Raw genomic sequence first — 24,967 nt, 5'->3', positions numbered from 1 at the left:
ATAAGTTTTATAAGACATTTTTAAATACAGTGGCGCCTTGACATACGAGTTTAATCGGTTCCATGACGGAGCTCTTAAGCCAAAAAACTCGTATGTCAAAGCACTTTTCCCCATTGAAATGAATTGAAACGCCATTAATGCGTTCCAATTCATTTCAATGGGGAAACTAACTACAAGTGAAAAAAAATTAAAAAATCAATACTCACCTACCGCCAGCATTCCGCTATGGTCTGCAGCGCTGCTGCAGGCTGTCGCATCCTCCTCTACACCGACAGAGCATTGCTTTCTGTAAGCGGGGCTTGAATGCCCCGCCTACAGCAAGCTAATGCTCTGATTGGTTAACTCAGTGCCGCGTCAGCCAATAAAAGCCGGCACTGGGTTAACCAATCACAGCCATTCAATGACATCATTGAATGTCATCATTTCAGTGTTTTCAGCCGTGTGTGAGCAGCCCCATTGAAATGAATGGGAGCCTTGTACAGCGTTTAGCATAGCGCTGAAAACGCAGTGCTAAACGCTGTACAAAAACGCCTGTGTGAGAGAGGTCTTATGATGCGATAATGAATGGCTGAGCACTGCCTGTGATTGGCTGAGTGCTGTGACCAATAACAGGCAGCACTCAGCTATCATTTAATGGCCGAGTGCTCCCTGTGATTGGCTGAGCGTTCAGCCAGTCAGACCAGTGCTTTCTGGGGTCGGGGATTTTTCAATCCTCGGCCCCCAGAAGACGACTGCCAGGACCAGAGAGAAGAGACAGATGGCTCTTCTAGGTAAGTAAAACTTTTTTTTTAAACTTATATTTCAAGCCCTTCCCCGAAAATCATCGCTGCGGGGGTTGCCTGCAACCCACTGCTTTCAATGGGGTCACAGCAGCGTCAGCCCAATTGAAAGCAATGGGATAGCACCGTGGGGATAAAGGTGTAGCAGAAATCCACGATGAACTCTTATGTTTTCAATGGGGCTGGCGCTGCTGCAGTAATATTGCAGAGTTTTCTTGACGCTGCGAGGCTTGAGTCTTCACTTGCTCTCGCATCACAAGAAAAAATATCGCTAGTGGGTAGGCGCCCTTAAGGTGTTTAAAAAGATGCCCTCTACCACAGGCGTATTCTTGATCTGTATTCAATCCGTATTTTTTACTGACTCAGTACGGAAAGCACGCAGACCCATTGAATTCAATAGATTTACTCAGACCAATGTTGCATGTAAAAGAAATTGGAGCATGTCCTATGTTGGTGTATATTTACGGACCTAAATTTCCCATTAATGTCAATGAGTGCATAAAAAGACCTCAGAACACGCATTAGCATCCGTGTTCAGTGCGGGGTGGGGGGTGGGGGCTGTGCATGGTCTTTTCTATGGCTTGTGACAAAACTGACATCAGTTCGGGTTTTTTGCACATTTGAAAAACTGATGACACATGGATGCAACACAAATTAAAAAAATGCGTGTAACACGCACATACACATGCAGTGAAAACGGCGCATTTTTTACTGACCAAAATTGCATAGGCCTGTGTGTATGAGGCCTTAATCTATGCATTAGCATTACAGACCAGCTGCTGTGTTCCTCTGTGAAATGCAGGGGGAATGGCATAGTTGCCAGTGGCACGGCTCTGAATACGGCACAATGTAGGTACCAGTGGTCTCCACATTGGGTTGGAGATTCGGCGTCACCAGCTGGCTCTGGTGTCTGTTGCTATGTAGGCCATGCTTAGTATACCTTGTATGAAAAAAAAATTGGATAACACTGGGGACCTCAGTTATTTTTATGGATCTTGCATCTGTGTCTCATCTTATCATTCTTTGCTTACAGGGACCCAACAGCTCCTGTTCCCAGCTCAGGACCAAATCTTTCCACCACCCGACCAATTCAAGATCGCTCCCGCCAGGAAAACCAAAACCAACAGCCTGAAAATATGGATAACATCCGTAATAACAAGCTGGTGACTACTGAACCCCCAGCAGTGGGAAGTGGAGGAGGCCTCAACCACAGCCCAGCCAAAATGGGCAATCACATCAACTGTGCAAACAACAACAGTGCTCCTGCTATGAATTCTGTCCCTAAAAGGACCCCTCTGCCCACCAACTCTGGCCCTCCCCATATGGCACCTGATTCCGGACAGACCCACAGTAATCCCAGTGAGACAGCCAAGGGAACTAAAGCGACAGAGCAGACCACCGTGGATATACCACCGCCCTTCCCTCCGCCAGTAGAGAACGCTGTGGGACAGGGTAATGTCTTCCCCACTGGGGGCTTCTTATTTATCTCATGGGTTACTTTCTAAACATTATGTTTTGGTTTTATTATGCTTAATTAATCGGAATATTCCCACCCTAGAATCTACATCTCACTAGTGATAACCACCATGAACCGCTGACGCTCTACGCTTGTAGCAATGAGGGAGGTTATAAAACACTAGTGCAACCGGAGCTAGCCATGGGCAGATATTGATGCAGTGAGCCGTAATTCAGCCTTAATGCATCTCTGAATACTTTGGGTTATATGTGTACAGTATGTGATGAACTTGCTCTTGGGGCAGCATTTTATTCCCCTCGCTTCCCCCTTTTAATGCATTGTGAATAGATAAACTGGAGAAGATGGCACTGATTCTGAACTAAACAGATCTTGTGTGGAGTTCAGCAGTATTTATGGTTCTGTGGACTTCTGCAGATCTGACTAAGGTTTTCAGATAGCTATGTCAGGTCTCCTATGTGAGGGAAGCCAACGTTAGAGGGGAAGACAGAAGCCCTTAGCTGCGCACAGTCGCACAGGGCGCTGGCAACCAGCTTGTAGGGAGGCACCAAGCGAATGCAGGCTGGGAGCGATCGCCCCCCTTAGATCCTCCTGGTCAGATGACCATCTTCCTTTATGCAGCAGCATATTGTGTAGCTACATGAATCCTCCTTCTCCTGGTTCTGTTTCCTCCACTCTGATATGCTGCTTCAGCCCATGAGAGCCCCCACAATATAATCACTTAGTTTTCCTGATGTATGTTAAGAGCTTGGTTCTGGCGCTTTATTTATGCACTGAGCCTGGTTCTTGTCATGTATTTATGTTATGACTTGGTGCTGGTGTAATAAGTTTGGTTCTGGTGCTGTATGTATGTAATAAGTTTGGTTCTGGTGCTGTATTTATGTAATAACTTTGGTTCTGGTGCTGTATTTATGCACTAAGCTTGGTTCTGTTAATGTATTTATATTATGAGCTTGGTTCTGGTACATTGTTCAGTAAACTGATCTGGTGTGGGCATGCTGCTATCTGCTACACGAGCAGAATACTGGCAGACTGCAATATTAGTGCAATATAATATATGGTCGTTTTTCTTAGGACAGTGGGTGCCAAAAAGAATTCCAAACAGCGATCCATCTAAGGCCAGCACTGGAAAGAACCTACATATATAAAGCTGTTTAAGGCTGGGTTTACACGGGGCGGAATTGCCACAGAGATTTCCATGCGGACCTTCTGCATGGAAATTCCGCTGCATTTTTGAAAAACAGACACTAAGCAGCAAAGTGGACAAGATATGAAAAAATCTCGGTCACACGCTGCGGACAAGCCATGCAGAAACTGACATGTGGAGCGGAATTCAAATCACGATATGTCAATTTTGGCACCATTTCCGCTGCGGACTCTTTTCTGTATGGGGAGAGATTTCTGCAGCAGAATACAAGCTGAGAAACCGCTTCAAAGCCGCGCCATATAGCGCAGGTTTTGAAGCAGCCTTTCCGCTGCGTGAATCTTGTGGCATTTCCGTGCGGTCCCGCAGTGGATATTCCGTGAGATTTCGTTGTCGTGTGAACCCAGCATAAGGGTTTACAAATTGCTGATTTGCTGCAGATCTTGTCTCGGAGTTTGGTGCAGAGCAACAGCAGATTTCACCCCTTCGATTTGTATTCAATTAAAAGGGTGAAATCTGCTGCAGATCCACACCAAAATCTGTAGCACCCACGCTAACTGTTGCTAAGACTCAGACCAAGCCTGAGAGTCCTGCTTCTCCACCCACTCATACAAAAAGCCTGTGAGTACTGCTTCAACCACTCATGCAATGAATGAAAGCTATTCCTATATCAGTTTGTTTATGGGGAGAGATATCAAACAGCATTGTGTGTGCACAGATAGCAGGACTCACAAGCTTTCGGTATTATTGTATTATGTTGCCACCGGAAGTTAGGGGAGGTGACATAATACCGCAGTGTCAAAAAAGGCCATGCCCCTAGCTTGTGATTGGCTGGGGACATGTTTCATAGCCGAAGTGCCATCTTCACGACTGCGGCACCAGGAGTGTCTGCGGTGGCAGCACATCCACACCAAGTGTCAGCAGGGTACCAGGCGTCAGGGAGCAGAGAGGCGGCGCCTGCAACGGAGCCGGTGGCCGGCACGCACCACTGAGGTGGCGGAGGGGTGAGCGGGGTACCGGGCGTCCGGGAGCAGAGCGGCGGCAGCCACAGTACAGCAGACAGCCGCCGGCCGCCACGTACCAATGTGCCAGCAGACGGGACGGAGCTGTGAATTGCTGACCGTCCGGGAGCCATAACAGAGAAGCGCCGCGGCACCGAGCACAGCTATGGTGCAAGGGGTGAGGAGCAGTGACACGCCAGCCGGGAGCTCCGGGAACAGTGAGAGGTGCAGCATGTGCACTCCTTTGTGTCGGCCCTGGAGGCTTAGGCCTCATGTCCACGGGGACAGATCCGCAGCGGGTCACCCGCACGTGTGAGCTGCACCCCATAGGGATGCATTGGACACCCGCAGGTAATTAAATACCTGCGGGTGTCATTTTCCCCTGAGGCGCGGAAAACACCCGCAGCATGCTCCATTTTAGTGCGGGTCTCCCGCGGGGGAGGCTCCCTCAGGCTTCTATTGAAGCCTATGGAAGGCGTCCGGATCTGCGGCACACCCGCAGCTGAATTCCAGCTCTCTGGAAGAGTGCACGGCGCATGCGAGCGGCACGCTACCGGTGTACCAGGCACATCCGCGGGCCGAAGAAGGAAGATCCGGCCGCGACGGAGGGCAGATCCGCAGCGTACAGACAGGTAAGTAAATTCTTATTTTTAGGCCTCATGTCCGCAGGAAAGGAGGGACCCGCTGCGGGATTCTGCATGAAGAATCCGCGGCGGGCCTGATTTTCCCCGTGGGCATGAGGCCTTAGGGTAAGGGTTAGTTTTCTTCTTACGTTATTAGGTATAAATGCTGCCATGTTACCGCTGGAACATGGCAGCATTTACAGCTCATAATGTAAGCCTAAAAGAAAACTAACCCTGATCCTAAGCCTGCAGTGCCGGCAAAAATTAACGCACACGCTGCTGCTAGCACCTTTAAGCCTAAACCCACTCGGGAGCTAGGGGTGTGACAGGGGTGTTCCTGCTGTCAAACACCTAGCTTTCTTCATGAATGTGCCAGGGAAGCAAGACACAGAATCTCTCTGAGTCGGCAAGGGCAGCAGAAATCACAGGCTTTCTCTATGACTACATAGGGGAAGTAGGGCTCACAGGGTTTGTCGTATAGTGGGCAGGGGAAGATAGGACTCACAGGCTTTCTCTATAAGCGAGCAGCGGAAGCAGGACTCACAGGCTTCCTCTATGAGTGCGCAGGGGGAGCAGGGCTCACAGGCTTTCTCTATGAGTGGGCAGGGGAAGCAGGACTCACAGGCTTTCTCTATGAGTGGGCAGGGGAAGCAGGACTCACAGGCTTTCTCTATGAGTGGGCAAGGGAAGCAGGACTCACAGGCTTTCTCTATGAGTGGGCAGGGGAAGCAGGACTCACAGGCTTTCTCTATGAGTGGGCAAGGGAAGCAGGGCTCACAGGCTTTCTCTATGAGTGGGCAGGGGGAGCAGGGCTCACAGGCTTTCTCTATGAGTGGGCAGGGGAAGCAGGACTCACAGGCTTTCTCTATGAGTGGGCAGGGGGAGCAGGGCTCACAGGCTTTCTCTATGAGTGGGCAGGGGAAGCAGGACTCACAGGTTTTCTCTATGAATGGGCAGGGGAAGCAGGGCTCACAGGTTTTCTCTATGATTGGGTGGGGGAAGTAGGGCTCACAGGCTTTCTCTATGAGTGGGCGGGGTAAGCAGGACTCACAGGCTTTCGGGGTGAGTGGACGGGGGGTAGACAGACTCATAGGCTTTCTCTATGACTAGTCAGGGGAAGCAGGGCTCACAGGCTTTTTCTATGAATGGGCAGGGGAAGCAGGGCTCACAGGCTTTCTCTTTAAGTGGCCAAGGGAAGCAGGACTCACAGGCTCCCGCTATGAGTGGACGGGGGAAGACAGACTCATAGGCTTTCTCTATGCATAGTCAGGGGAAGCAGGGCTCACAGGATTTGTCTATGAATAGGCAAGGGAATCAGGGCTCACAGGCTTTCTCTATGAGTGGGCAGGGGAAAGCAGAGCTCACAGGCTTTCTCTATGAGTGGCCAGGGGAAGCAAGACTCAAAGGCTTTCTCTATAAGTGGGCAGGGGAAGCAGAGCTCACAGGCTTTCTCTATGAGTGGCCAGGGGAAGCAAGACTCACAGGCTTTCTCTATGAGTGGCCAGGGAAAGCAGGGCTCACAGACTTTATCTATGAGTGGCCAGGGAAAGCAGGGCTCACAGACTTTATCTATGAGTGGGCAGGGGAAGCAGGGCTCACAGCCTTTTTCTATGAGTGGGGAGGGGAAGCAGGGCTCAAAGGCTTTCTCTATGAATGGGCAGGGGAAGCAGGGTTTACAGGCTTTCTCTATGAATCAGCAGGGGAAGCAGGGCTCACAGACTTTCTCTATGAGTGGGCAGGGGAAGCAGGACTCACAGGCTTTCTCTATGAGTGGGCAGGGGAAGCAGGACTCACAGCCTTTCTCTATGAGTGGCCAGGGGAAGCAGGACTCACAGCCTTTCTCTATGAGTGGGGAGGGAAAGCAGGGCTCACAGGCTTTCTCTATGAGTGGCCAGGAGAAGCAGGGCTCACAGGCTTTATCTATGAGTGGGGAGGGGAAGCAGGGCTCACAGGCTTTCTCTGTGAGTGGGGAGGGGAAGCAAGACTCACAGGCTTTCTCTATGAGTGGCCAGGGGAAGCAAGACTCACAGGCTTTCTCTATGAGTGGCCAGGGGAAGCAGGACTCACAGCCTTTCTCAATGAGTGGGGGGGGGGGGGGGGGAAGCAAGACTCACATGCTTCCTCTATGAGTGGGCAGGGGAAGCATAGCTCACAGGCTTTCTCTATGAGTGGGCAGGGGAAGCAGGGCTCACAGGCTTTATCTATGAGTGGCCAGGGGAGCAGGGCTCACAGGTTTTGTCTATGAGTGGGCAGGGGAAGCAGGGCTCACAGGCTTTCTCTATGAGTGGGCAAGGGAAGCAGGGCTCACAGGCTTTCTCTGTGAGTGGGGAGGGGAAGCAAGACTCACAGGCTTTCTCTATGAGTGGCCAGGGGAAGCAGGACTCACAGCCTTTCTCAATGAGTGTGGGGGGGGGAGCAAGACTCACAGGCTTCCTCTATGAGTGGGTAGGGGAAGCAGGGCTCACAGGCTTTATCTATGAGTGGCCAGGGGAGCAGGGCTCACAGGTTTTGTCTATGAGTGGGCAGGGGAAGCAGGGCTCACAGGCTTTCTCTATGAGTGGGCAAGGGAAGCAGGGCTCACAGGCTTTCTCTATGAATGGGCAGGGGAAGCAGGGTTTACAGGCTTTCTCTATGAATCAGCAGGGGAAGCAGGGCTCACAGACTTTCTCTATGAGTGGCCAGGGGAAGCAAGACTCACAGGCTTCCTCTATGAGTGGGCAGGGGAAGCAAGACTCACAGGCTTTCTCTATGAGTGGGCAGGGGAAGCAGGGCTCACAGGCTTTCTCTATGAATGGGCAGGGAAAGCAGGGCTCACAGGCCTTCTCTATGGGTGGGCAGGTGAAGAAGGACTCACAGGCTTTCTCTATGAGTGGGCAAGGGGAGCAGGACTCACAGGATTTGTCTATGAATAGGCAGGGGAAAGCAGGGCTCACTGGCTTTCTCTATGGGTGGACAGGGGAAGCAGAGCTCACAGGCTTTCTCTATGAGTGACCAGGGGAAGCAAGACTCACAGGCTTTCTCTATGAGTGGGCAGGGGAAGCATAGCTCACAGGCTTTCTCTATGAGTGGCCAGGGAAAGCAAGACTCACAGGCTTTCTCTATGAGTGGGCAGGGGAAGCAGAGCTCACAGGCTTTCTCTATGAGTGGGCAGGGGAAGCATAGCTCACAGGCTTTCTCTATGAGTGAGCAGGGGAAGCAGGACTCACAGGCTTTCTCTATGAGAGGGGAGGGGTAGTAAAACTACAGTGAGCCCTATTGGCGCACATGGGATGATTGCAAAGCCCCATGGGCTGAAGCTGGTTAATGGAGCATCCTTATGATTCTGAGATCGCTGTAGCCTGTTTAGTCTCCTAAATCTGCTCTATGAGTTGATTAACATCGAGAATTATCATAAATAAGGTCAGGCTGTGAAGTACTAGTACAATAACAGTCTGTTGCCTATGTTTGCTTATTGCTTCCCTGGATAAGGGAGGAAGGACTCTTGCGACTGAGTGACGGGACTTCACTTGTAGTTGACATCTATACGGCCTTGAATCTGTTGTGCTTGTTGCACTGTTAAAATAAAGTTGAACCCAGCATTGAAGATGCCTGATGCCTGTCAGTTATTCACGATAAACAGGAACGGCCACATTGCCCCATGTCTATTTCAGAGAGATCTGCTCAGCCCAAACTAGATTTATCGTGGCCCAAGGTGGGACACAAATGACTTATGACCCTATTACCCACTGAAGCTGATCAGAGGTCTATATCTTAGTGTGCTGAGGTTTTGTTGTATCTTGTCTCCACCAGAAGAATGGGTGGAGACAAGATGCACACCCCAAGTAACGCCCCCAATTTGATTGGCTGCGCAAGAAAATGGTTGGCCATGATCTCCCCTCCTGCCTTGTTTTACTCACCCCTCAGACCCTGCTTTCTGGCATGGTGACCCTGCTTAAACTGAGCTGCAGTGAATCTCTCCCGCTGGCATCTCCCCTGTCAGTCTGCTACTGTGGCCCCCCACACCACACTACTGCCTGTAATCCTCACCCGTTGGCTGTGTTTCTGGGCTGCTGTCGGCAGTCCGTCGCTGTGCCCTGGCGTTCCCGCTGTCAGTGTGTCCCCCTGCGCCATCCCATGAAACGTATGCGTGCTCCCATCCTCACCCGCTGGCTGTGCTCCGTGGTCCCGTGGCTGTGCTCCCTAGCCTGCTGTCGGCAGTCTGCCGCGTGTGCCCTGGTGGCTCCGCTGTCAGTGTGTCTCCCTGCGCCGTCCCATTTAATGTATGCACGCTCCCTCACAGTTGGCCGTCTCTGTCCTTTCGCCTTTCCCCGCCTGCTGTCAGTGTGTTCTGCAGGCGCCGGCGCTCCATTACTGTTTCCCCAGCGCTCTGTGCTTCCGGTTGCCGGGCGCTGGCAGACACCAGGGCCGCCTTCTGTGGCGCAGGGATGGCATTCCCTATTGCAGGGAGGCCGCCAGCAACAGATTTACAGCTGTGGACATTGTAGGGAGGTCGCCGGGGTAGCCGATTGGAGCTAGGGGGTATGCCACAGCCCCAGCCAATGAGCAGCTGTGGGCGTACCCTATTCCTCCCACACCACAATCCCAGGTCTCCACCCATTTTTCGGTGGAGACAAGATACACCAGTACCATGTGCCGAAACCGGTATGCAAACTGCTGGGAAACTCCTGCTTGATCCTCAGCACCATGTTTGTTAAACTTGATAAAATGTGTGTGTGGGGGAGGGGGAGGTGTATTTAAACTTTTGCTTCCATGATCCCCTCTCTTTTATGCACTCATGTGAACACAGGCAGTCTTAATGTCCCCTTACTTTTTTGATATATGAGGCTAATTAGTGCAGAGAACCAGGAGCACTGAGCTTCTTTTCGCCAGCTATGCACATTTGAGGCATAGTAAATATTCCACAGTAATTGTACACAGCGTTACATTGCTCTTCAGAGAAGGAATCTATTTTCGTTTTGTGCTTTAAAATAGAAGGCATAAAATAATACGCTGGGTTGTAAATGACTGACACTATGATTATAGCCCTAAATCACGGTATGCATATGGTCTTCAGGTGCTAAACTGCTCCAAACATAAGCCACCGCCAACTGGAGGAGATTTGTAATCTCTGCTCTAAGCAAAAGGACATATAGAGTGTACTAAGGCTGCAATGAGACGTAAGAGGCGCCCCTCTGTTATATTACAAGTAAGCATAAACCCTTTATTCCCTTCAGCCATAGTCACACGTAGTGGTGATGGTAGTTCGTCATACCATTACTGTGTGGCAAGCACCACAGCAAGAAAAATGTGCTCCTCTGCTCTGCCTAATAATCCAATTCTACAACTAACACTAATACTGGGATAGCAGTATGTGAATTGATTATGAAGCGGTATTACCTTGCCTGGGAAGGCCCACACCTGTATAAGTTGTGAGGTATTATCTTGTGAGCGACACTGAATGCTGACCGCTTGTCCATGGCAAGGTGACGTCAATTATCAGAGTCGAACATGGCATGAAAGTGGGTGCCAAACGGATGGGACATTCAATTTCTGAATGCATTTAACATTCCTTGAAGTATTCATCAATCCATAGTATCACGTGTACTAGGAAAATGTCATAGATGCATTACCACCCACAGTGGATTGTGACCGGTGGCATCTGGCTAGAATTGTCCGTGCAAACAGACTCCGGAAGAAAAGCACATTCAATGCAGGAGGCGCCACTCGCATATCCCGCAGGTCAGCGCAGCGTTCTTTAAAGGGGTTGTCCCGCGCCGAAACGGGTTTTGTTTTTTTTTCAACACCCCCCCCCCCCCCGTTCGGCGCGAGACAACCCCGATGCAGGGGTTAAAAAAGAACACCGGACAGCGCTTACCTGAATCCCCGCGCTCCGGTGACTTCTTACTTACCCGGTGAAGATGGCCGCCGGCATCTTCCCCCTCCGTGGACCGCAGGGCTTCTGTGCGGTCCATTGCCGATTCCAGCCTCCTGATTGGCTGGAATCGGCACGTGACGGGGCGGAGCTACACAGAGCTACACGGAGCCCCATTGAGAAGATAAGAAGACCCGGACTGCGCAAGCGCGTCTAATTTGGCCATTAGACGGCGAAAATTAGATGGCAACCATGGAGACGAGGACGCTAGCAACGGAACAGGTAAGTGAATAACTTTTGATAACTTCTGTATGGCTCATAATTAATGCACAATGTACATTACAAAGTGCATTAATATGGCCATACAGAAGTGTATAGACCCACTTGCTGCCGCGGGACAACCCCTTTAACTTCCATGGGATATGGGAGCATAAGACCCAACAGAGCGCCTCTGTTAATACCACAACACCAAACATAGCACTCACTCTTTGCATGCAGCGCCCTCCTTGAGCACAAGCCCATACAGAGAGGACTAGTTTGTGGTATTGTAGGCGCGCAGCGAGGAAACTGGGAGGAAGGTATATATAAAAATCACATCCTCTGACTTAGTGCCCCTTCTTCTATGTGCACATAACATTAGTTTATGGGCTCCTATTAGCTGACAGCTTCTCTTTAAAGTCTGTCTTAAACAATCAAGATGTGAGAATAAGCGAGGAGCATTTCTTGAAGTAGCCAGAGATAAAATAGCACAGGACAGGAGAAATCTCACAGTGAAGGTTAGAACATAAGATGAATTGAACCATACAAATGTTACCCAAATCAGGTCATTCTCCCAAAATTAGCAACACAGGAAGAGAGAGAGCTGCCAGTCAAACATCCCAGTGTGGAGGAGGGACAGAGCTGTCAATCATCAATCAGAGCTCAAGCGGAGCGCAGTGGGTGGGATAATAAAACTGGGACAGGGTAGCAGTCGTGCAGATGTGGATCTGTAGTTCATGTCTATGTATGTAGCACATTTCATGTCTAGCCCCAGATCACCTTCTTGGACTATATGTTGTGTTGTAGAAAGTGAAACCCTACTGCATTTATTACTAATTAAACATGGTTGGATCGTGTTTGTCTACAGTTGTGACTCAGATAACAATCAGACCACATTTTATTAGTAATCAATGCAGAAATCCAGGTAAAGACAAAGGGTTCACTTACTTTTTCTTGCAACTGTATATAGTTTAACGAAAAGTGGAGCAGCGTCCCATGGCAAACAATGAAGTTGCTATTTTAATCGTCCCCGGTCTTATACTTCATTCACATGTACAGACGGATTCACAATTCTTCTGGCTTCTTAGGGTGGCTTTACATGACAGCTATCAGCTGAAGAGTGCGACCGACTGTTTGTGCGCTTCTACAGAGACGGATTGTTGTTCACTTGTTCAGCTTTGCTCGGAACCACCGTCGCTTACATTCATCTTACTGAGCGACTCTTTAGACGATGGACATCCTGTGCAAAGCCATTCTTAGGTCAACCTGCCCATATCTAGCAATAGGCCCTGCTACTTTAAGGATATCTTGATAAATTGCATTTCATAGTTTTTTTTAGGCAGTTTGCTGCTTACGGTACTTATGGGAACTCAGGTAAGTTGTTAGGGAGGTCTTTGACAATATGGAGCTGATTTCAAGCAACAACCAGCTACATTTTGATTGCAGCTCTGGATGTGACTGGGTGATAAAATCTAACATACAGTACTGTGCAAAAGTTTTAGGCATTTGTGGAAAAAATGCTGCAAAGTAAAGCCTCATTTACACGCAAAGATGATCGCTCAAAATTAGTTCAAAAGATAGGGAGAATGACAGTTTGAGCGATCATTTTGCATAAGCTGCTAATGGGCACTAATGCCCATTAGTAGCTTATTAGTTCCATTTGCATGTAAATGAGCCTCCCTGAGCTGTGTGCAGAGAACAGCAGGTGTTCTGTTATCTGCATACAGCCCCTTTGTTCTGCAGTGGGACTGCAGCTAAGTACAATGTAATCAGTGCTCCCGTGGAGAATCACAGCATGCAGTCCCTGTAATTAGCTCTGCTGCCGAACACTGGATTTTCAACTCAACATAAAATCATCCTTCGGACGAAAAGCAAACGATGGTAGCATTTACACACATTGATTATCGCTCAAAAGATATCGTTTGAGCGAATTTTGAGTGATAATCGTCCTATGTAAATGGGGCTTTAGAATGCTTCCAAAAATAGAAGTGTTAATAGATCTTATCAATTAATAAAATGCAAAGTGAATGAACAAAAGAAATGTAAATCAAATCCATATTTGGTGTGAACAGGCTTTGCCTACAAAACGGCATCAGTTCTTCTAGGTACACTTGCACAAAGTTTTTGAAGGAAAGTTTTTGCAGGGAGGTTGTTCCAGACATCTTAGCACAGATCTTCTGGATGTCTGCTTGCTCAAATCTTTCTGTATTTTCATGTAATCCCAGACAGACTCCATGATGATGAGATCAGGGCTCAGTGGGGTCATATCAGTTCTGTTGTATTATGTCTCCACCGGAAGTATGGGTGGAGACATGCCTTAGCCGAGTTGACATAGAAGAAAGGGGCAGGTGACGCTTACAGCACCATGCTCAGCAGTCCTGTTGCTGCCCAGACTACTGCATGTTATTCTGGTAGTTATCCTCCCCACGCCCTGGAAATCCCTACCCCACTCAACCTGCTGCTGTAGCTGCTGAAAGTCCTCGGCCTCCTAATTATTACAGCTGTTCCTTCACTGATGCTGCCACAGCTCCTCCTGCTGCTACTTGGACAGCTCCTCCAGCCAGGGGACAAAGATGCCGAGCAAGCCAGTATGCTGGGAAGGTCCGGATCCTCGCTGCCCTCACACCTAACTGACTTCCACGAAAGCCAATAACAGCTTGGGGCGTAAACTAGGCCATTCACTGTCACTTTGTAGGTCTCCACCCATACTTTCAGTGGAGACATAATACAACAGTAACAGTCATATCATCACTTACAGGACTCCTTGTTCTTTACACTCAAGATAGTTCTTAATGACATGGGCTGGATGTTTGGGGTTGTTGTTCTGCTGCAAAATAGATGCCTCTATAATGGTATTCTATGATGCATAAGTATCTACCTGTATTTCCCAGCATTGAGGAAACCATTAATCCTGACAAAATCTCCAACTCCACTTTGGCTGCAGACACTCACTAATGTACTGCTCTCCACCATGCTTCACTGCTGCCTGCAGACACTCCGTATTGTACCGCTCTCGATCATGCTTCACAGCTGCCTGCAGACACTCATTATTGTACTGCTCTCCACCATGCTTCACTGCTGCCTGCAGACACTCCGTATTGTACCACTCTACACCATGCTTCACTGCTGCCTGCAGACACTCATTACTGTACCACTCAACCACCATGCTTCACTGTTGCCTGCAGACACTCATTATTGTACCGCTCTCCACCATGCTTCACTGCTGCCTGTAGGCACTCATTATTGTACTGCTCTCTACCATGCTTCACTGCTGCCTGCAGACACTTAGTATTGTACCGCTCTGCACCATGCTTCACTGCTGCCTGCAGACACTCATTATTGTACTGCTCTTCACCATGCTTCACTGCTGCCTGCAGACACTCCGTATTGTACCACTCTACACCATGCTTCACTGCTGCCTGCAGACACTCATTACTGTACCACTCAACCACCATGCTTCACTGTTGCCTGCAGACACTCATTATTGTACCGCTCTCCACCATGCTTCACTGCTGCCTGCAGACACTCATTATTGTACTATTCTACACCATGATTTACTGCTACAGACACTCATTATTGTAGCACTCTCCAGCAAAAAAAACTGCAATTACAAATACTGGCCACAACACAAGGGTTGGAGGAGCGGCTTCCACTCCAACCCCTGTGTATCTCGGCACAGTCAGCGGGCAGTGCCTGGAAAACCCCTTTAAATTTCTATTTTTAAAAACATTCTTTTTTCGCAATCTTATGTATCTGCCTAAAAGTTTTGCACAGTACTGTATGGAGATTATTTTTAGCTGTAAACTGATGCTCAAGCGTAAAACATATGCATTAAGTAAGACTTCATATTGATCTCCATGTAATGTGCGTATTACCCTGATCCTTCAAGAATCAGCACCAAGCAATTCTTAATGATCAAGATAGACGATGGAACACTAGGTGGAGTATCACCCAACTGCCCACATACACCTAAAGTCGGCCCTGCTTTTCTCCCACAAACATGCAGTGGTTTCCCAAGATTAAGTGTACCTAGTAGATACTTGCCAGCAACAAGCAATATCTGTAGTGCATATTTCTCCTTTCCTAGGGAGCGAGGTTACTCCGAATCATTTTCTGTGCAGGATATAGTGTAACCATTGTAGAAATATAATAAGAAAGTAAAGTGATGTGTGGCCCTTTACATGGGCCGATTGACAAACGCTTCTTCGTCTGATCATTGGCCCATCTAATTACGCTGTTGATCAGCCGATGAACAAGCCAACACTTGTTTGCCAGCTATTTGGATTTTTGATGCCGATGTAAAAATGATTGCTGGTCGGCGGCATTGCTCCCAGTGTAAACGGGGAGATGCGCTGCAGCGCTGATCGACCTGCTATTTGTTGTTCGGCGCTCATTATAACAGGCTGATTCCTGGCCCGTATAAGAGGACCCTAGGTGACATTCTAAAAGAAGCTGTTTGTATCTTTCGCTTTGATTTTCTGGACTGTCTATAATATCTTCTATGTCTTTGTCTACCCATAGTGAACAAGACGATGGCTGTGTCTCCTCTACCTCACAAAGAGGATGAGAAGAAAGAGGAGGAAGAAGAGGATGAAGATGATGGGAAGGGGCCTAAACCAATGCCCCCATACAGCTCCATGTTTATCTTATCCACTACTAATCCGTGAGTGAACCACTTCTGTTCCATCCTTTAGATCCCCCTTTGTACTTTTATCAGTACATCGTCTTGTAGTGTTAACCCTAAAACATGGCTTCACCTACACTGAATGGCCACTTTATTAGAGACCCCCATGTAGTGACGCGTTGGACTCCTTTGGCCTTCAGAACCGCAGCAATTCGTCATGGTGTAGATTCTAAGTGATGAAAACGTTCTGCAGGATTATTGGCCCCTGCGGACGGGAAGCTTCTCGTAGTTGCCGCAGATTAGATGGAGATCCTGACATGTTCTCACCAGCTGACAGGAAGGGATCATCGATTTATGCTGCTTGTGCAAAATTCTGACCTCCCATTAGCACAGGGCAACAGAAATCTGTCTTTACTGCTCAGTGATACAAGTTTTGTGCTCTTTTGCTCGCTGGAGTCTGACTTTTCTAGTTTTCTTAGACACACTGGAACTGGTCGTCTGCTGTTATAGCCCATCTGTGCTAAGGAACAGCAAGCTGGGCACTTGGAGGTTAGTTGGAGCACCGGCGGTGTATGCAGCTGTTTTCTGAGTGTGCATCACCTGTTCAAAATAATTCTTCACATCCGCCTCTGACCCCTTTCGGTAACGAGTTGTTTCCGTCCGCAGGATCCTTTTCCATTGGATATTTTTCCTCTATCATGACCTTCTCTGTATACTCTCTACAGCACTGCACAAGAAAACTTCACAAGGTTGGCAGTGAAATCCTGGCCCCAGCTACTCTAGCACTGATGACTGCGCCTCATTAGAAGTCATTCAGATCGCTGGATTTTCGCATTTAATGTGGATTCACATGGAAACTGATCCGTGGAAAACTTGTCACGTGACTTTATGCTGCACTCCGAGGTCACAGGTCTAATTTCCATACAGGGAAGCTCCAATATTAAGAGTGCAGGAGGCTCTAATTAAGGGGCCATTCAGTGTATGTCATGTGAAGGTCCTTTTGCAGGAATACTTGCTTTTCGTGGGCATGGGATGTTCATCCTTGCAATACTAGTGACTTGTTTCTTCTTGAGGACTTGTTTTACACCTTGTTTCTTATTTTTATTTCAGTCTCCGTCGATTGTGTCACTACATTGTCACCCTGCGATACTTTGAGATGTGCATCCTACTAGTCATTGCCATGAGCAGTATAGCCCTTGCAGCGGAGGACCCCGTGTACCCTGAAGCCACTCGAAACAATGTGGGTGACACCTTCTGAAACACTTGCAGTCCTCATACCTGTGTATTGTATATAATGTGTGAAAAAGCCTCCCGGGGACTTTCAGGAAAAAAGGGAGAAATGGCTTAAGCTGGCGACAGCTCCTGAATACCCCTAAACTTCCACACTCGGATCAAGCGATTGTGCATGTCTATTTCAATAGAGAAGTAAGCCAGCGCTAAACACATCTAGCACTTGTCTGCTGGAGTAACAGAGGATCAGACATGTTGCAATCCAACATGCCTGATCCTTCTGCCCCTTGGTGTCTACTGTAGAAGGACTGTTGGGCTACCCCATACACATTAGTACATTGACATATCCTACGGAAACACTAGGGTCTCCTGACAACTGTTGCTGTAAGAGAAGTATAAGGCTCAGAAACGTCTTCAGTCTTCCTCCAATATCAGTAATGGAAACAGGGAACCACAGTAGCTGAAGACCTTTGTGATGCCGGACACAACCTGCCCAGAGAAGAGGTATAGAAGGGCAGGTTTTTTCTCTACCCCTTTGCTACGGTAACTGTTGCACCATGTCAAATATATTCCAGGAGATTGCAATTACAATATATAGCATTACATCTAATTACAAGGTGGCCGAATATATGTCAGATTGTGACTTGGGTAAAAACCCGACACGTACAGTTGGAAATGTTGCTCTGCGCAAGAGGAGTTAAGCGGCGCAGGAAGATGGTGCTGCATTGTGGGCCCAGTGTGAGTTGCGCTGACAGCCCGTTAATCACACCCGCCCTCCTGCAGCCATGCTTACTTTGCAGTTCCTCTCTCTTTATACACGGCGGACAGTTCCCGCAGGGGGAAGGGGGGTGAACAAGAGAGGAGGGGATGGAGGGAGGAGAGTGGAGGCTGATTGAAATAATGGGAACATTGGTCCCAGTGGGACAGATGAAGCAGAACGTGGTATGTATAAATAGCACTTTTATAGTGGGTATATATATACTTATAAGACTTGCTTTGTATTTGTACACACAGATTTTCAAGCCTTTTTGTGATTGCCTTTTTTGTGTTTTCTCTCTCCACAGGTCCTACGTTATTTTGACTATGTCTTCACTGGTGTCTTCACCTTTGAAATGGTTATTAAGGTATGAGCTAAGGCGCTGATGATGGGTGAAGTATTACAAGGAGCAGACCATGGCTAGAAAACAGTGTGCCTCACAAACACTTCCCAGTTATTTGGGGATGCTTAGGACTTCTTAGGAACCGGGCTGAGCTGCAGTCCTGGACAAAGACAAAAGTGGCGCTTGAAGGGAGTTTGATGGTTAAAAAATAGAGGGGCAGAAAGGGCTTATTCCGACCTGCGTATATCGGTTGGGTTTTCATGCCCGGCCAATATACGCTGTCTCTCTCTGCGGGGGGGAGGAGGCGGGCCGGGAGCAGTGCACTGAGCTCCCGCCCCCTCTCTACCCCCCGCCACTGTTTGCAATGGGAGGGGGCAGAACTTAGGTGTAAAATAGAGAAAAATATACATCCCTTTTTTGTTCCCCCACGTACTTCTTGTTTATACTTGAAGTCTTGAGAAATATTCAGTGCCTCAGATACCTGTCTGGCTCCCCATTGCTCTTTTCTGCGGACGTGGGAAGGGTAATGCACTTTTTAGGGAAACGTTACAGTAACTTTGCAAAAAATCTATATCAAAAATATTCTACCATTTTGTGTCTCCAGCTCTTATGCAACCCTATGTGTTTCCATGGATACAGGCTACAAGCAAATTGTGTACTGTAAATTACAGTATTGTGTTAGGGCCCTTTTACACAGGACGACTGTTGAGTGCTTCTTCTGGATCAACATTGCAGGATAATAGGCTGAACTGGATGGACATATGTCTATTTCCAGCCTTCCATACGTTTGCAATGTATTAAGCATGGTGTGGTGTAGTCATATGTGAGGTTGTGTCAGGTGTAGTAGTCCATGGGGATATGGGCCGAGGCTCCCATTAGGCACATATGTATTCATTCTTACAAGGATTTCATCTCCTCCTGTTCTGCTTAGATGGTGGATCTGGGCCTCATCCTGCACCAGGGAGCGTACTTCAGAGATCTGTGGAATATTCTGGATTTCATTGTCGTTTGTGGTGCTCTGGTGGCTTTTGCATTCTCGTAAGTAACAAATCTCCTTCAGGTCTCATTAACATTGTGGAGAGTTCTCCATCTATGTAGCTGCATCTAAAATAACCAGCATGCAGCGTCCTCTTCTGGTGAGGATGATTTCCCGGTAATTGTGGATTTTGGTAGAAGACGCAGGGTGACTGACAATATTTGGGTTTAACCATGCCATAGTTTTTGCAGAGATTTTCCGAAATTCCTGACAATTGCGACAAAAACTGAGCATGCAAAAAAACCCTTTATTTATAGAGATAACTGCCTTGTGTAAATAGTTAGAATGATTGAATCCATCAGACCGGATCATTATCTGACAGGTGTCATCATTGCTCTAATTGTAATTGACTCATTTAAAGAGGACCTGCTACCGCCCATGACATGACTGTTTTAATTAATCCTTGTATTCCCCATGAAGTAACAATTCTGGAGCATCTTTTCTCATGACTCTGTGTTGTGCTGTTCCTCTGTTGTTCCTCCTGGCTGTAACTATTCCCCTTTGTCCAATCAGTGCTGATAGTGCTGTTAAGGACCGTTACACATGACCGGTCACATTAACCTTTCAGGCCTTGGGTTCCAAATTAGTGTGTACCTGGATGCATCAAGGAGGCCAAAAACTATATCATTTATAGTTATTAGTTCCCACAGATACGTAGAGTTGAGCCGCGGCAGATATACAGCTCACTCCGCTTAAGGCGTGCGTACTCGGATGAATGGAAAAAACTCATTAGACATTGCACCGAATGTCATGCTCTAAAGTTATTTCTGCTTTAATTATTGTTTTACAACACACAAGCTTATTTACAACTTATTATGCTCCATTTTGTATCTAGCGGCCATTTTGAGACAGATTCTTCATTTTATGGACCTGTACCTTCTCAGTGCTATTGGTGTTAGACTGGATTAACACAGGCGAATTCAATATTGGACCAAGAAACTTGAACCAAATTTGAACTCTTAAACATGCGACTTTCTATGCGAGTGCGAGAAAAGCATCGCTATACATGTGATTTTTACATACATGAAAAATGCATGCTATTTCAATGGGAAAAATAAAAAAAACACATCACACTGCAGGAAAACGTATGTGTGCAATGTGATTGTTTTTCCCTCCCATAGACAATAATGGGTGAGATCGCCCCCAAAAATAACACATGTTGCAATTTGTCTATCTTGCAGCATTGCTGTGAGATAAACATTGCTCAGGTAAATAGACTCATTGTAAATAATGGGTTCTATGCATCTCTCAATGCAGAAAACGTGCGCAAATCACCTGTGTGAAAGCACCCCTGAGGCCCCAATTGGTAACACCAAAGTGTCAGTTTATACATTACATAGGGGTTGTCCAGATTTAATAGTTCATTAATAGTAGATTGGTGGGGGATTCCTGCTCAAGAGCCCACCATCAGCTGTTCACCAAAGGCCCTTTTACATGCAACGATTATCGCTCAAAAGTCATCCAAACGGACGAAAATGAGCGATAATCATTACATTAAAACATGGGCTTTTTTCATTTAAATAATGGATTTAAGTTCACTTAAAATCCATTGTTCAGCCACTGAAAGACTGAGCAAATACATTCTATTTGAATGCATTTCACTGCTCTTTTTTAACAGACTGCATGCTGTTCTCCCCGTGGTATGTTTATACTAGCTGTGAGGAGAACAATGGAATGTGCCGACAGCTGCGAGGAGAACAATGGAATGTGTCAGTAGTTGTTTACACAGCTGGGAGTGTGTTTAAACACACGCTGGGCTCTGCAAACAACTCGTAGAGCTCATTTTACATGCAAATGAAGATGATAAAGTGTTAATGGACATTATCACTATGCAAATAGATTGCTAAGTCTATTTGAAAGATTATCTTTGCGTTTAAAGGGCCTTAAGCTGGTGTGCTTGTACCTCTGAGCTGATTTGTGCAGGAAGCAGACAGTTACGTTTCCACTGCAGTGGTCAGGTTTGGTTTTACAGGCAAAGTTCCTATTGAATTAAATGGGACCGTCCTGCAGAAATCAACTCCATGCACAAGTACCGTGACCTACCAAACGGCAGATCAGTGGGGGCACTTGGTGGTAAACCCACTGAAATCTACAATTGATGGCTTTTCCTTTACTAAACCAAAAAAGTAAACATAGTTCAAAGTACCAGGGCTTCAATAAAACTTTTTCTGTCTCATTATAAAAGGCAATGTTTCAGCCACATAGTCAAGCTGGGATAAGAACAAAAGCAAATCTTCTACTAACCCCAGTAAAATGGTCTTGTCAGTGAATTATGTTACGTTATATGGCTAACGTCTTGCAGGTAAAGGTATATGTACCATAGAAGCAGTCCTTGTAGCTGCTGTGATACCATGAAGAGTGGTCGTACTAGAGTTTGGCCCCAGGGCAATTTCACATAGGTGGAATAAGTCTCTCTCTGCGGGCATCACAATGTTAACAGCTGGGTTGGTCACAGGTGCTGGTTCCTCCAATTAAGGGATAAAAAGTGGCCTAACTATTAACCAGGAGGCTCCATATTAATATATGGTATAGGCTCTATATAGGCTCTACTGTAAAATAAAATCTAGTCTTGCACCTTAGGTAGTTGTCAGCTAAGACAGACATTCTTTTTGACCCCCCCATATACATGTATTTTGATTCACTCAAGCGTGTTCTCAATAGGAAGAGGGAAATAAGGCACCACCAGACACCACTGTCAGCGGCCTATCTCCCTCAAAAACAAAGGATCAGACATGTTGAAATTCAACCTGCCCAACACTTCTTCTCCCCAACACCAGCGATCGGGGAAGAGTCGGCACCATACACATTAGAAGGTGGCTGGTCAAGCTGAAATCGACAGGTTCAGCACATTCATCTAATGTGTATGGACACCTTAAGAAATGCCCAGCACTGAAATACAAGAAGACTTGGGTCATGTCTCAAAACCTCAGCAGAGGAAGGCCATGTTTGCCAATATCCTGTCACTTCTCCTTATTCCATTCACAGTAGTGGGAGGATGAGCTGAGATCCTCCTTAAACAATGTGCACTGATTACAATACAATGACTCCAGTGAAGCACATCCTCCAGGAAGGAGATCACATCTAATTCAGTCTCTTGCTAATTTAGATTGCGTAGCGGCAGTATGCATTCACTGACTTGTGACTATCTGGCTCCTTGCCAAAATACTTATTTTCTGATTATTTTCTCTGTTTTGATAATTATCATGATTATTTATGTTCAAATATTTGCTGTAATTGACATGATATGTATATATATAGCCATCCAAAGGAGAACATGTAATAATAGTAAGATGAAGAACGACTCTGCTGGGGATGCACAGTTTTTTCTGGTGCCATCTGTTGCCTCCTCCTCACAGTTCTACAAACATCGTGGACTACGGGCCCTCACTAACATAATCACAAGTGAATTAAAGTAAATTCATTGTATATATGACTTGCACTGAACGATTACTGCATTAGGAACAGCTGGCGCGTGACACCTTAAGATCAGTAGTGCGGTACGTGATGGCCAAGTCACAGTCTGCTCTCAGATAATGCGCTGACCTCTCCTCCGTGCAGTAGCAGCAAACATTTGGGAGTCACAAATAAATGTCGTGACTTGAGTGACTTTGACCGCGGGCAGATTGTTAGTGCCCGGATGTGAGGTGCAGGTATTTCTGAAACTGTCACACTTGTTGGCTGTCTCCAAACCGCGGTATCAAGAATGTACCAAGACTGGTTGACAGACATCCGACAGAAGATCACCCACATGTAGTTGATCCTAGAGGCGAGCATCGGGTGGTACGTCTAGTATTTCACCAACTGACTGAGTAGTATAACAGTGGAAAAATTGGACAAATTTCCACAATAGTTATGTGCTGTACCTTGTGTCGGCTGGGGTTTAATAGCTGAAGACCCACAAAGGTGCCCCTGATAACCCCATGTCAACGTCAACTATGCCTGGCGTGGGTCCAGGAAATATGTCAATGGACCTTGGACACATAGCAGAAGGTCACCTGGAATTACAAGTCCTGTTTCCTGCTGAGACATATGACAGCTGGGTTTGCATATGGCGTAAACAGCATGAAGCCATATCCGATAGGTGCGCTGCTAGGATTCAACAGGCTGGTGTTGGCGGTGTCACCGTCTGGGGAGCACTTTCCTGGCATGACCTAGGACCGTTTGTCATCATACCACAATACTTGAATGGTGAACACCACTGGGACCTGTTAGTAAACCATCTTCACCTAAATTTTCAGGAAGTCTTCCCTGACCCCAGTATCATCTCTCAGCAGGATAAATCACCACAATGAATTCTCCACACAGATTTTGCCCCCAAACTCACCTGAGCATTTGACAAAGTATCTCATACCATCATTATTGAAAAAAAGGCCAAATATTGGATTGACAAGGCAACTGTTAGGTGGATTCACAACCGGCTGAGTGATTGTACTCAAAAAGGGGTCATAAATGGTTACATATCCAAGTGGTAGAATGTCTTAAGTTAGGTACCACAAGGTTCTGTCTTGGGCCCAGTGTTGTTTAATATGTTTATAAATGATCTAGACAAGGAGACACTTATCTAAGCTGCTCAAAATCCTGAACGATGATCATTCACTGTAAACAGCAGCCATTCAACGTAAACAGCAGCCGTTAAGTACTGAACAGCCGCTGCTTAAAGGGAAATGTAGAGGGGTGGGGAAGAGCGAGGAGAGAAATCTCCTCCAGCTGTCCCACATCCCTGCTGGCCACTCTGTGAGCAAGCCAGTGATACTCGCTCCTGTGTAACACAGCACGGGAGCTATTATATGCGGGGATGAGTGTCGGGCATTGTTTGTCCAACATTCGTCCAGTGTAAATATGCCTTCAATAGCTGTCTACGAATATCTGAAGGACTGTCACAGTGCAGAGGGATCAGCCCTATTCTCATCTGTACAAGGAAAGACTAGAAGCAATGCGATGAAACTGAAAGGTAGGAGACACAGATTAGATATTAGACAGTGAGGGTGATGAATGAGTAGAACAGGTTGCCATGGGAGGTTGTGAATTCTCCTTCAATGGAAGTCTTCAAACAGAGGCTGGACAGACATCTGTCAGGGATGATTTAGTGATCCTGCATTTAACAGGGAGTTGGACCCGATGACCCTGGAGGTCCCTTCCAACTCTATGATTCTTATCCTCAAAATGTTCACTGATGAATGGAGCTGCTGCAGTGGGCATGGGGTCGGTTGTGTATAAAGGATGTTCACTATCTTGTAGAATCTGTTCCCCCGATGTCTGAAAGCCGTGATCATCAAAAAAAGTGGAACAACCAGTTATCGAGCAGGTGCCCCTAATGCAGTGATCGTACAGTGCATGTATCAGTATTTGGATTCTGAATTAATACTCAGTGGACACTTTCTAGGGTCCACCTGCTCCTTGAATTAACCCTCCAGACTCGACCATACTAATGCTCATTTGCCTCAGCCTACGTGTAGTACTTATCTCATAATCTTATTTTTTCACTAGCTTATAATCAGTAGTTTATAATCATTCTTTCCTTGCTGTCATAGAAATCCACTCTCCATGCACTGACACCCGGTGAGCCTCTGATAGACTTGTGTCTATGCATGGCAGCCCATAAGAGGAGGCAGAGTTGCAGGGGAAGGAAGTAGCAGTGTGAACCAGTGATGAGACAGGGGGTGTGTCTTGGACTACCTTAGACTCATGTAGACACTGTAATCACACATCTGCCTCAGGACCACGGCCATGGCGGACTCCGTTAGCGGAACATTGCAGTGGAGTCTGTCACTGGGGCCACCCAAAGACCCCATACTCACCTCTCTGGATCCGCTGCGCCAGTCTCCTCTGGTGAACCAGCATGCATGT

General features: G+C 47.1%; 1 protein-coding gene across 1 annotated transcript in view; it reads left to right on the top strand.

Annotated features, from left to right (window-relative positions):
* CACNA1A (calcium voltage-gated channel subunit alpha1 A) overlaps window positions 1–24,967 on the top strand; it is a 266,456-nt gene that overhangs the window by 131,113 nt on the left and 110,376 nt on the right. Inside the window, exons 20-24 of the mRNA XM_066593712.1 lie at window positions 1,813–2,231; window positions 15,652–15,793; window positions 16,865–16,994; window positions 18,049–18,108; window positions 19,016–19,122. Of these exons, the coding sequence (XP_066449809.1) occupies window positions 1,813–2,231; window positions 15,652–15,793; window positions 16,865–16,994; window positions 18,049–18,108; window positions 19,016–19,122 (858 nt within the window). The remainder of the gene's footprint in view (window positions 1–1,812; window positions 2,232–15,651; window positions 15,794–16,864; window positions 16,995–18,048; window positions 18,109–19,015; window positions 19,123–24,967) is intronic.

Source organism: Eleutherodactylus coqui, chromosome 2 (genome assembly GCF_035609145.1).
Source record: "Eleutherodactylus coqui strain aEleCoq1 chromosome 2, aEleCoq1.hap1, whole genome shotgun sequence".
Lineage (NCBI taxonomy): Eukaryota > Metazoa > Chordata > Amphibia > Anura > Eleutherodactylidae > Eleutherodactylus > Eleutherodactylus coqui.
The sequence above is the reverse complement of the archived record's forward strand: the minus strand, read 5'-3'. Positions and strand labels throughout refer to the sequence as shown.